At 47.0% G+C, this 11,594-nt stretch overlaps 2 protein-coding genes across 2 annotated transcripts; both read right to left on the bottom strand.

Annotated features, from left to right (window-relative positions):
* Positions 1-1,319: 1,319 nt before the first annotated feature.
* On the bottom strand, positions 1,320-2,580 carry LOC119661546 (pancreatic lipase-related protein 2-like). The gene is made up of 2 exons (XM_038070931.1): positions 2,234-2,580; positions 1,320-2,165 (listed from the first exon to the last, which is right to left on the bottom strand). The coding sequence occupies exons 1-2, from the start codon at positions 2,521-2,523 to the stop codon at positions 1,436-1,438; spliced, it is 1,020 nt and encodes a 339-aa protein (XP_037926859.1). The 5' UTR covers positions 2,524-2,580; the 3' UTR covers positions 1,320-1,435.
* Positions 2,581-6,938: 4,358 nt separating this feature from the next.
* Positions 6,939-8,223, bottom strand: LOC119661468 (lipoprotein lipase-like). The gene is made up of 2 exons (XM_038070831.1): positions 7,864-8,223; positions 6,939-7,782 (listed from the first exon to the last, which is right to left on the bottom strand). Exons 1-2 carry the CDS (start codon positions 8,151-8,153, stop codon positions 7,038-7,040), a joined length of 1,035 nt encoding a protein of 344 aa, XP_037926759.1. The 5' UTR covers positions 8,154-8,223; the 3' UTR covers positions 6,939-7,037.
* Positions 8,224-11,594: the final 3,371 nt, after the last annotated feature.

Raw genomic sequence — 11,594 nt, 5'->3', positions numbered from 1 at the left:
ACAACTTGGTAGACTGTATCCCACGGATTCGTATTAGCTGTCATGCAGAGCTTCTGATAGCATTCCTGCTTGCTTGTCGGAATGGTCTTCTTAAGGTTGCTTCGCTGATCCCTGTTCTCCTCCTTACGCTCCTGGTGCTCCGGCCTTCCTCTTGTCCTGTGGGAAAGTCTCCTCGCTCGGAGACAAGAGTGATCTATTTGTTCCATCAGTAGGTTGGTCTCTTGCCGTGGTGCAAACGTCGTCGTGACATCGTAGTGTCACATGCTTCGGTTACACGTTGAGATCGCTGTTCCATCCGGATCATGGGCTCCCTCCAATGTCGCCAAGAATATCTCCTTCTCGAAAACTCCAATAGAACAGCCAACCGCCTTAGCCTTTTTATCTCCAGAGCGTCATTGATTGCTTCCTCGGTTTTTAATGCTGAGGAAGATGGCCTGGTGGTCACTGTGGGTGTAGTGCTCACTCACTTGCCAAGCCATCTCCCTTACCTGTGATGCTAACAAATGTCAGGTCAACGATCGAACACGACCCTCTACCTCGAAAGATGGGCACGCATCCAACGTTGGCCAGCGTTAAGATATTACCAGCATGGTTTGTCCTTCCCGGGGCTTCTTCTGGGGCTTTGTAACAGGTGGGTTCTGCCTATGGATGTTAGTCTTACCCAACCGCCAAGGCTAGAGAACCAGTGGGGATAATTTGTCCTGCATTTAGGAGCGGAAGACCCGCCCTAATAGTTCTCCGTCTGCAGTTTTTCGTTGAAAATGAACTCCCCGAAAGGGTTGGTAAGAGAGCTTTTGGCATTAGTTCAACAGACATTTCCCAGGCCTTATCCTCCATCGGGAATACTGAACCGCGATTTCTCCCTAAGCCCTAGATTATCCTTTGGTTGCCGGTAGTGATGGCTACTGTATATCATTCCAAGTATCCACGCTCTTGGGTTGCTTAATCAGACTGTCAAGCATTAAGTGACCTCTTATATTACTGACATGTGCGGAAACTTATCCAAAAACAACTGGGTAACCAACTGCAGTTTATCTCATTCATTATCGCTAGCCAATTAAGAAAGGTTCCTAACCAGGTTGCAATGTGTGTCATTCTTAGATATGAAGGTTGGACTTACCTAAGGCTAAGTTTCGACAGGAACTATAGGAAAAGACCAATCTGGAGACCAGTGTGGAACTTCACTGTGGTATGTTCAAATCTGAAAGTCTGAAAGTTATCGGTTTTAGGGGGACCTGTGTTTAGACCTAGACCTAGTTCGAAATCGAGTATAAAACCTTACGGAAGGGGAGGGTTGGTATAACACACTTGTTAGAAAAATCGTTGAAAACCAAAGTTAGTATTTTCTGCATTCATTCAAGATCAAATGGAATTTATCACATCATATTTTATGCGGAGGTCTTCACAGAAATTTCTAAAATTACCACTGGCTTGTTTATACCCCCACTGCATAAGGATAACTGGCATGAACGGGTAGGTAATATATACCTGCTACATTGCGTCCGTAATTTGAAGGCTCACCCCCCATAAAAGCAGATTGACCTGTTTTAACGCAAAATCCAAAAGGTATCCCGAAGTAACTGCTGCATTGGTAAGCAAAAAATTCATTTGGGATTTCTAAGGACTCAGCAAAATACATCCATGATCGCTTATGAGAACAAGTTGTGAATAGACCGGTGCATCCTGGCTGATTATTCCCATAATTAGGATAAAATGAAGCATTCCCGATAGGTTTGAGTCGACCAAATATTTTACCATCTGTGTGAATGGTCTCAACATATTGACCGTCCCCTATAGCCAAACGTTTACTGTCAGCACCATATGGAAATAGTGGAAGGGCTGCATCTAAACCGAATATTGTGTTAATCTTTTTCTCCTGTAATTGTTTTCCAGCTATGCCGACAACATGGGCGCCCAGACTATGTCCGATTAAGTAGGTATTGTTCGTATCCAGACCAGCATTTTTAACGAGGAATTTTATGAAATTGGCAAGCTTTTTCCCAGCAGGCTCAGTACGGTATGATGATAGAATATAGTTCAGGTCATCTGCGGCCTCACTCCAGTCCATAACAATTACATTGAAGCAGCCTCGCGCTAGGTAGTTTTGACGTATCAAGATATTCAACTCCGATTTGTTATTAGCACGCCAACCGTGGCAAATGAATCTGAAAGAGGAAAAAGGTGAACAGAGGACTAAATCTGAACCTAAAAAGTCAAATCTGTCAAACCATACCTCGTTGGGAAATCCGGATTAAAGTTGGAGTCCTTAAGGGATTTGGTATCATTGGTACCTAGTACTTGTGGAGTTTGAGGATTCCGGTGGGTAAACAGGTAGAAAGAAACATTGAAATCCCTGACAAAAGCCTTGGCTTGATCTGCCAATACTTCGCCGAGACCCACCGGCTTCATTCCAGTCAAAGTAGGAATCATGATGACAGAATCGTTGTTATGATCTGCTTTCACCCCGGACAAGGAATACAAACTCCACAGAAGGAACACCAGGATTAGTTTAGCTTTGTCCATTGTTCGACGAGGGCCTGGGAAGCTAGCAGGCAGGATGTAGTACTTGATCGACGTTGAATGCCTTACTGAGTTCCCATATAAATATGTTCTCCATATTATATATTTCGCTATTTATGGATCAATTAATTTTATCGTATTTGCATTCAGATTATCTAAGTATCTCACCAAGGTTTTCTCTTATCAGTAATTGAGCTATAGTGCCGGCCTGAGAGAATTCGAATGAATCTGTCAGGGGACGTTATCAAGACCTTATTCAATGACAGACACAATATTAAAGACATAAAAGTTATACTTCACTCAATTATTCCATTCTTGATGTCTAGCTCCTTCGGATTTTCGTGCCAGATTTGAACAAACAAAGAAGGGAAACCTACGAGTAGTCTCTGATCTTTATTGATGTTCGGTGGAGGTGCAGGAGTACATTGAAAGCATCTGCCAGGCAGGACTGTAGAGCCCCGGTTCTTTGAATCTTACTAAGCTTAGTTCTTTTTGTACCTTTTGGTTAGCATCTGCCACTACACAATAGAATCGCAGGTTAGTATGGGACGTACCACGTCTGTGTACCTCCACAGAACTATCCTCGCCGGGAGACCCCATTTCTTTGCAAAGGTCCCCTTTTTACATTGGAGGGAAGGACCAATCTTTGTTCATTCAGCCACGGGATGAAGAATTCGGGTACCCTTGTTTTGGTAGTGACAGTTCTGCTTTGGTTGGATTTACGCCGAATCTGCATCTTGCGGCCCACAATACCGCTGACACCACCATCACCAAGTCGTCTATATAAGTTACTAACTCCCACCCCGCTCCTGACCAATATCTTTTTTTTTTGTGCGTACACAGAGGTGGAAAATCATAGAAAGACACGTCCGCCGCAGCTCCACCGCCCGAACGCCGGAGCTACAGCGGACGCGTGTGGGATTCGCACCCACTACAAACCACCCCAGGTCTCTCCAGCCCCAGCCTCAGCCCCGCGGGACCACCATTGAGGTATTACTTTGCGGGGTAGGTTTGCTCTTAGGCACTCATCCTTCTCCTATTTGCAGCTTTCCTCCTCCTTTGTTCCTTCAGCAACTCCTCCTGCATTTGGATGATTGCGGAGCCAACCGCAAGCCACTTTTCCTCGGACTCCAGCATCTCAGCAACCAAGCTCATCACATGCTCTGGATCCTCCGGTATGCCATCGCATCTGGGACAGTTCGGAGAATCATCCAACCCAAAGCGGTGCAGGTACTGCCTGTAGCAACCACCGTGTCCCGTGAGGAACTGGGTAATGTGGTAGTTGGTCTTCCCATGTTTTCGCTCAGCCACACCCTAATGTTGGGAATGAGCCTGTGCGTCCACCGACCTTTCGTAGACTCGTCCCATCTGCGTTGCCAGAGATCAAGCGACTCTGACCTTGCCGCATTTCTACGCTGTGCATGCCCCTCCATATGTCTTGCATTGTACAGGACACTCATTTCTTTGGCCAGAATGTCAACCGGGATCATGCCTGCCACCACAAATACTGCCTCATCTGATGTGGTTCTAAAATCACTGCAAACCCCCAAAGCCATCCGCCGGTAAACCGAGTTCACCTGCTTCCGTCTTTGAGAGCTTGCAAGCGCCTCTGCTCACACAGGCGACGAGTAGAGCAGGATGGAGCGCACCACTCCGGCTAGCACCAACCTCCGGCAATGTTTCGGGCCACCAATATTTGGCAACATTTTTGCAAGTGCCGTGGTGGCACGGGGTGCCTTTTGGCAAGCATACTCTAGGTGTTCCCTAAAACTCAATTTGGTGTCAATTATTACCCCCAGGTATTTGATAGCCGGCTTTGATACGACCGAATGTCCACCGACCTCCACTTTTACAGTGTTATTTTTCCTGCGTTTCGTTATTAAGACCGCTTCCGTTTTCACGTCCGCCAAGGTCAGTCCGGCCTTTTCTAGCCAGGACTTTACCGCTCTCACTGTTTCCGTTGCGTAAACCTCCACATCTTCTGGGTGTTTTGCTGCAACAACCACAGCAAACCGACAATCGTTGTTCCTTCTGGGACCGGAAGAGCAAGCACCCCATTATACATGATATTCCACAACAGGGGACCAAGTACCGATCCCTGTGGTACCCCGGCTGTGACAATGTACTCTTTGGGACCCTCATCCGTCCCGTACCAGAGAGTCCTCTCTGAGGGGTAGTTTTCCACCAAATTCGTTAAGTATCCGGGGACACCTATGTCAGCCAAGGACCCTTTAATTCTATTCCAGTTGGCCGAGTTGAATGCGTTTTTCACATCCAACGCCATCACGGCACAACAGCCGCCAGAAATCAGTGCACCTTTTGCCAGGTTTACCACCATGCCAATTGCGTCCACCGTAGAGTGGGCGCGTCGGAAACCAAACTGGCGTTCCGACAAACCATTGCTGGCTTTGACGATGGGCAGGAGTCTGTTGTAGATGACTCTCTCCATCATCTTCCCCATTGTATCCAACAGGCAGATAGGACGATAAGACGCTGGGTTTCCAGGTGGCTTGCCAGGATTCGAGAGCAACACCAATTTATGCTTTTTCCACTGGGCAGGGAATATTCCTTCTTTTAGGCACGCCTCGAAGGTGTTGGCGAAAAGTTCGGGCCTAGTCTTCACTGTCAGTTTCAAAGCTCGGTTGGGGATGCCATCCAAACTTGGGGCCTTGTTGTCATCGAACCTACCACATATTTCCCGCAGCTCCTCCACAGTTACGGGCGGTATTATGCCGTCATTTAGCTGGATAAAAATTTGCCTTCCCCTATTTTCGTGGTGAGGGAACAGAGTGGTAACAATGTGTTTCAGGAGGCGCGCACAGGTCACCTGGGGTGATTTCCGCAGCCTTTTCATCACCACTCTGTAAGCCTCGCCCCAAGGGTTTATGTCGGCATGGTCGCACAGCTGTTTGAAGCAGTTATTTTTGCTCCTCCAAATGGCTTCCTTTAGGCGACCACGCAATTGCTTGTGTGCCTCCTCTCGACCGTCGCCACCGCGTTTTCCCCTGAGCCTTTGGCAAAGCCTTCTTGCCCGAAAACATGCGGCTCGCAGACTTGCGATTTCGTTGTTCCACCAGTAGTTGGGTTGCCTACTGGGGAGCAATCGCCTTCTGGGCATAGTAGCATCGCATGCTTCCATCACCCATCGAGTGATCTGGGTGGCTTTCTCTCCAGCCGTACCATTCAGGGATATGTCGGATTTGAGCACCGCGGAAAACGTGTCCCCCTCGAAAGCTTTCACTATCCAGCCAAGCATAGCACCCGGCATTCTGCGAAAACTCTTTTCCGAGCTCGATCCGCCCTTGATCTCTATGTAGGTTGCCTGGTGGTCGCTGTGAGTATAGTCCTCACTGACATGCCAAGCGATTCTACTGTCTAAAGTGGCACTCACGTATGTCAGGTCCACTATAGACCCCAGGCCCCTTCCCCGGAAAGTGTACGAAGACCCAACATTCGCCAGTACCACGTCCAGCTCCGCGAATGCTTCGAGGAGAACAGGTCGCCTGACATTAGTTATCCAGCTGCCCCATTCAAGAGCCCACGCATTGAAATCGCCTCCTATTATGATCGGCCAACGTCCTCTTGCATCCAAAACAAGAGCAGGAAGCATCCGCTCATACTCTACGAGTGTACCGCTGGGTGGAGCATAGCAGCTGTAGATGTGGATGCCCTTCACCTTCGCTCTGATGAAGCCCTCCTCCGGGTGCTCCATTATTTCCTGGAAGTACCATCTATAAGAGCCTATTCAACAGAGCCAATTTCGATCAAAGCTCTTACTGTACAAGACAATGATCTTGCCAGTCCTCATGTATTCCTCGGAGACTTGGGTTCTTAGCAAGAAAAATTGCGAACCCTTGGCCGCGTTCGAAGAATCCTTCGAAGAATTTTTGGCCCCCTACATGAGGATCGACTATTCCGTAGCCTACATAACGACGAAATCTATGAGCAATACCATGACCGTCAGGTTGTGGATAAAATCTGGCTCAATAGGTTACGGTGGGCAGGTCACTTAATCCGTATAGATGAGGATGATCCAGCCCGGAAAGTCTATAAGGGCAATATCTATGATAGAAAAAGAAGACGAGGCAGACCCTGCCTGAGATGGAGCAATGGCGTAGGTCAGGACGTCAGACAGCTTTTAGGGATAATGAATTGGTGGACCCGGCGCAAAACCGGGATATCTGAAGTTCCTTATTAAGGCAGGCCTAGACCGGATACCGGTTGTTGCGCCGTTGATGGTAAAAGAAGAAGGCGTGGCAGACCCTGCCTCAGATGGAGCGATGTCGTAAGCCAGGACGCCAGACAGATTTCAGGGACATCGAATTGGCAGACCTCGACGTAAAACCGGGATTTCTGGAGTTCCTTACTAAGGCAGGCCTAGACTGGATACCGGTTGATGGTAATGATAATAACACAAATTCCCCAAAACTCAAAGTATTATCTTATTTCATTAAAGATTGCACCGAAATGACTACATCTTAGTTTATCCAGAAGATTTTTGTAAAAATTTCCAAAAATTACCACTGGTTTGTATAAACCCCCACTGCATAAGGATAACTGGCATGAACGGGTAGGTAATATACACCTGCTACATTGCGTCCGTAATTTGAAGGCTCACCCCCCATAAAAGCAGATCGACCTGTTTGCACGCAAAATCTAAAACGTATCCCGAGGTAACTATTGCATTGATGGGCAAAAAATTCGTTTGGAATTTTTAAGGACTCAGCAAAGTATATCCATGATCGCCTGTGAGAACATCTTGTAGTTAGATCGACGCATCCAGGCTGATGGTTTCCATAATTAGGATAAAATGAAGCATTCCCGATAGGTTTGCGTCTACCAAGTAGTCCACCGTCTGTGTGAATGGATTCAACATATTGACCATCCCCTATATCCAAACGTCTACTAGTTGAACCGTATGGAAATAGTGGAAGGGCTGCATCTAAACCGAATATTGTGTTAATCTTTTTCTCTTGTAATTGTTTTCCAGCTACGCCGACAACATGGGCGCCCAGGCTATGTCCTATTAAGTAAGTATTGTTGGTGTCCAGACCAGCGTTTTTTACAAGAAATTTTATGAAATTGGCAAGCTTTTTCCCAGCAGGTTCCGTACGGAATGAGGATAGAATGTAGTTCAGGTCATCTGCGGCCTCACTCCAATCCATAACAATTACATTGAAGTCGCCCCGCGCTAGGTAGTTTTCACGAATCATTATATTCAACTCCGATTTGTTATTTTGACCCCAACCGTGGCAAATGACTCTGAAAAAGGAACAGGAAGAGTTTAAATAGGAGGGGGTGGTATGTATCTTAATTTATACAATTAAATCTATCAAACCACACCTCGTTGGGAAATCCGGATTAAAGTTGGAGTCCTTAAGGGATTTGGTATCATTAGTAGCTACTACTTGTGGAGTTTGAGGATTCCGCGGGGTAAATAGATAAAAAGAAACATTAAAATCACTGATAAATGCTTTGATTTCATCTGCCAAGATTTCACCGAGTCCCACCCCCTTCATTCCAGTCGAAGTAGGAATCATGATGACAGGATCGTCGTCTGTATCTGCTTTTACTCCAAACATGATAGTTAATTCCAACAAGAGGAGAACCAGGATTAGTTTAAGTTTGTCCATTGTTCGACGTGGACCCGGGAAGCTAGCACGAACCGTGTAAAGCTTGATTTACGCTGGATGTCTTACTAAGATCCCGTGTTAGGATGCTCACCATATTATATACTTCGCTATTTATGGAGCAATTAATTTTATCGTATTTGCGCTCATATTATCTAAGTAGTCACAAAAGTTTTCTGTTATCAGTATTGAAGCCTGCCTGTCGGGGCATGTTATCATGACCTTATTCAAGGTCTTATTCCATTCCAGCTGCCTGGATCCTTCGCGTTCTCATAAAAAATTTTGGGGATACCCTTTATCCTAGGCTCTTCTACTTTTAATAGCTTATATACTGGGTATGAGTTGCATAGACTTCAGCTCCTATTGGAGCTATTGACGTACAAAACCTCTTATTGATGCTACTTTTGTTTGTACTTAGCCCAGACACTGAATTGAGTGGATGGGCTGCTTTGTGGAGGACTGGATTACGTTTCCCAGCTGTACCCTGTTGGCTTATTGCATGTCTTACCAAAGTTCATTTCATTCATTGCCATCAACACATTGGTGCTTCCTCACCCATTATTCTGTTGGAAACTGACGTATCCAGAACGTTCGAATAATACTGAAGTGAGTCAAGCACGCGTTCGATAGACAGCGCCCTGTTCAACCACCTCGCCTTATATAAACAGCGAGGCCAGTGATCCAGCCATCAACGAACAATAGAACCCTTGCTATCAGTGTGATACCTTGGTTTCTGCAGTTCAGCAACAGCACCGTACAGTGGCAGCTTCATGATTTTTTTTCAGATTTTTCCGTTGGGTAGACTCTGAGAATGGATCCCTGAAAGTCATGACCACTTTGCAGCGTCCGCCCTCACCTCTTTTGCATTAAATGTCAGAACAGGCCAGCATTGAAAAGTACTAATCTAGATTTTTAATTTGATACCCCATATGACCATATTTGGTGAAAAAAAATATTTCACCGAAGTCTTCCAGAACTCGCCACCCGTCCACCAGCGACACCAGTGATTCCGACGCGAAGGTTACGTCTGGAATGCTTCCCTCGTAGCCTGGGCGCCGGAACGTTGGGGGTGGATCCGGTGTTTAGAACTACCAGTCCTGTTCTCATTGGCATTTCGAGAATTCATTTTCCTCTAGAGTCTGAGTGAGGCATGACCTATTCAAGTGCCCTGGTGTTGAAGTCACCCCCGCCCATCCGTGCCCAAGATAGCGTCCTCCAAAGCATCAAGCCTGCGTCGAAAGTCCGGTATCGTCACATTCGGCGTAAGATAGACACTGAAAAACGTTATCCCTGAACACCAAATCCAGACAAAGCCTTCCCCTCAGTCTTGGGTAAGAACCCTAAGGAGGGTGCGGTCCCGAACCCATGTGGGTCACTAAATCAGCTTTGTTTTTCGAATGGAAGACTTTTCTGCTCCGCTATCTTCGGGTTTGATCTTGTAATGGATTTCACTGTGGACTTTCGCAAAAGTCTTGCCTTCCGTCGGCTTAATAAGAAGAGCTGGCGGTCTAATCCTCCTTCGTCTCCACACTTTTTCTTTCGGTGCTCCGTCCTCCGTATCCGCCTTAATTGTAAGCCCTGGAAAGTACCAGAGTGAAGTCTCCTTCAGATGCCCCTTCCTCCTTTCATTTTTCCTTAGTTCGCTCTGCAATGGGCTGTCTGCGATTCGTTTGGCACTCGTAGTGTTCTCATCGGGAGGTGTGGTTATATAATATGTAATTTTGTCCAGAAGCTCCTCCAGCTCCATCAGCCCGTTTTTCACGCCTTTGATGACGTTTTTCTGATGGGACATTGCAGATCGCATGCGCTTCACAACTGCCGCGCAATTCTTAACAAGCCTTTCCTCTTCAGCTTGCGCCAGACTAGTCAACATCGCTCCCATTCGGCTTATATTCGAAACAATTTGGTTAGTTTCAGCAGTTTCCACTATGCCTCTTTCGGCAACTATAGCAATTCGTGGTACCGTCTGGGTTCCCGTCTCCGTTGCAAGTGCCACATCACTTTGCGAGTCCTTCTCTCTGTCTACGCATCCCGATGTCTCGTTAGATATTTAAGCCCTTGTTGCGTGCTTCGCTGGGCACTGGGGCGACCGACGCATTTTCTTGCTGCTTATAAACTCAGCCAGCTCAGCATTCATTTCCACTATCTCCTTTTTTTGTTCGCCATTTAAGTTTTCTACCAGCGCATCGTGTGCAAGGGCGCGGGCCCCAATAGTCAGGAACGGATATACCCTCAGGGACAAAGCCCCTACCCCAGTTCCCTGAGACCTGACTTACGATTAGCTGATACCGGAACTCGGGGACGGATCAGCGCTGGCTCAGTGCAACGCGGTCTACTAACACCGGTGCAATGCGCACTATCCGACGAGGGTCCCGAAGGGGCTGGCTCCTGATACACGCCACAATTAACACCTTAGCAGAGCTAGGCTCACATAATCCCATCGATAAAGATATGCGTGATATCCTCCATGTGCACTTACGAATTGGGTTAATAGCTAACCTCTCCATGGCGTCGTTTAATTCACTTTGCGACATGTGAGATAATTCTGTAAGTTCAGCGTCTTTTGAGTGAATCATTCCACCTCTTCTGCTATTCCAGTTTTGCTTCAGTTCGTGCCAACTGCCGACGATAGGTGTAAGATTCAGAGGCATCTGCGTTTGCCAAGAGGTCGCTGGAGATCATGCCTGCTATCACGCATGCTGCTTCGTCAGATTTTGTAGTGTGGGAGCACCATCTCCGCAATGCAAGGAGTTGTCGACGGCTCCGGGGACTCCCAGTGTCTTCCGACGTGTATCGGTCAATAACAGTTCGCCCATCCTAGGATGCAGCTAGGGGGTCACAACTACTTGCTCGGGCACAACGGGGACGCCACTCGCTGTATAGTAAGCGATTCTTGTTACACTCTAAACCCTTAGTTGTCCAGTTTCTGGGGACTGGACTCAAACAAACGGAACGGAAACAAGTGGCCCACATGTTCCGAGCAAGGTCGTAGCATTTAATAAGGATAGCAGCACCCCCACTCTATAACTAGAGATTGTCATGAGGTTCTCAAAGAATGGCTTACATAGTGCCCGAATCCTGGCTCTAACTGGAGCTGGGTTGTCACAAAGCAAGTGCCTGGAGGTTTCCCCCTCCTTTCCACAATTTTGATTATGCAAATTGTAGGATATGCCCGTAGAGGGCTAGTCTAAAAGCTTTTGGTCAGGTCTGGTTATAAGGGGCGAAATCTTCCTCGACTTGACGTAAAAGATAAGCCTTCGCCATCTAAAGTTCTGCTTTTAAATATTGCAGGTAGACTCAGGGCCCTATCAGCCCGGAGGATGCTGCCACTAAGTACAAAGCCTAAATAGCCGCTTGACTGTTAGTCAGAATGACTATATTTCACCTGGAGCTCGAATCATGAACTCCGATCCCGGAGACCATCTTTGATCCGCCGATGAAGAG

This window comes from Hermetia illucens, chromosome 1, assembly GCF_905115235.1.
Source record: "Hermetia illucens chromosome 1, iHerIll2.2.curated.20191125, whole genome shotgun sequence".
Taxonomy (NCBI): domain Eukaryota; kingdom Metazoa; phylum Arthropoda; class Insecta; order Diptera; family Stratiomyidae; genus Hermetia; species Hermetia illucens.
The sequence above is the reverse complement of the archived record's forward strand: the minus strand, read 5'-3'. Positions and strand labels throughout refer to the sequence as shown.

Bases quoted from the DNA above. Each gene is read 5' to 3' on its own strand.
- LOC119661546 (XM_038070931.1), bottom strand. From the start codon at position 2,523: ATGGACAAAGCTAAACTAATCCTGGTGTTCCTTCTGTGGAGTTTGTAT. The intron at 2,166-2,233 runs GTATGGTTTGAC...TTCCTCTTTCAG, and splicing joins AATCCGGATTTCCCAACGAG to ATTCATTTGCCACGGTTGGC.
- LOC119661468 (XM_038070831.1), bottom strand. From the start codon at position 8,153: ATGGACAAACTTAAACTAATCCTGGTTCTCCTCTTGTTGGAATTAACT. The intron at 7,783-7,863 runs GTGTGGTTTGAT...TTCCTTTTTCAG, and splicing joins AATCCGGATTTCCCAACGAG to AGTCATTTGCCACGGTTGGG.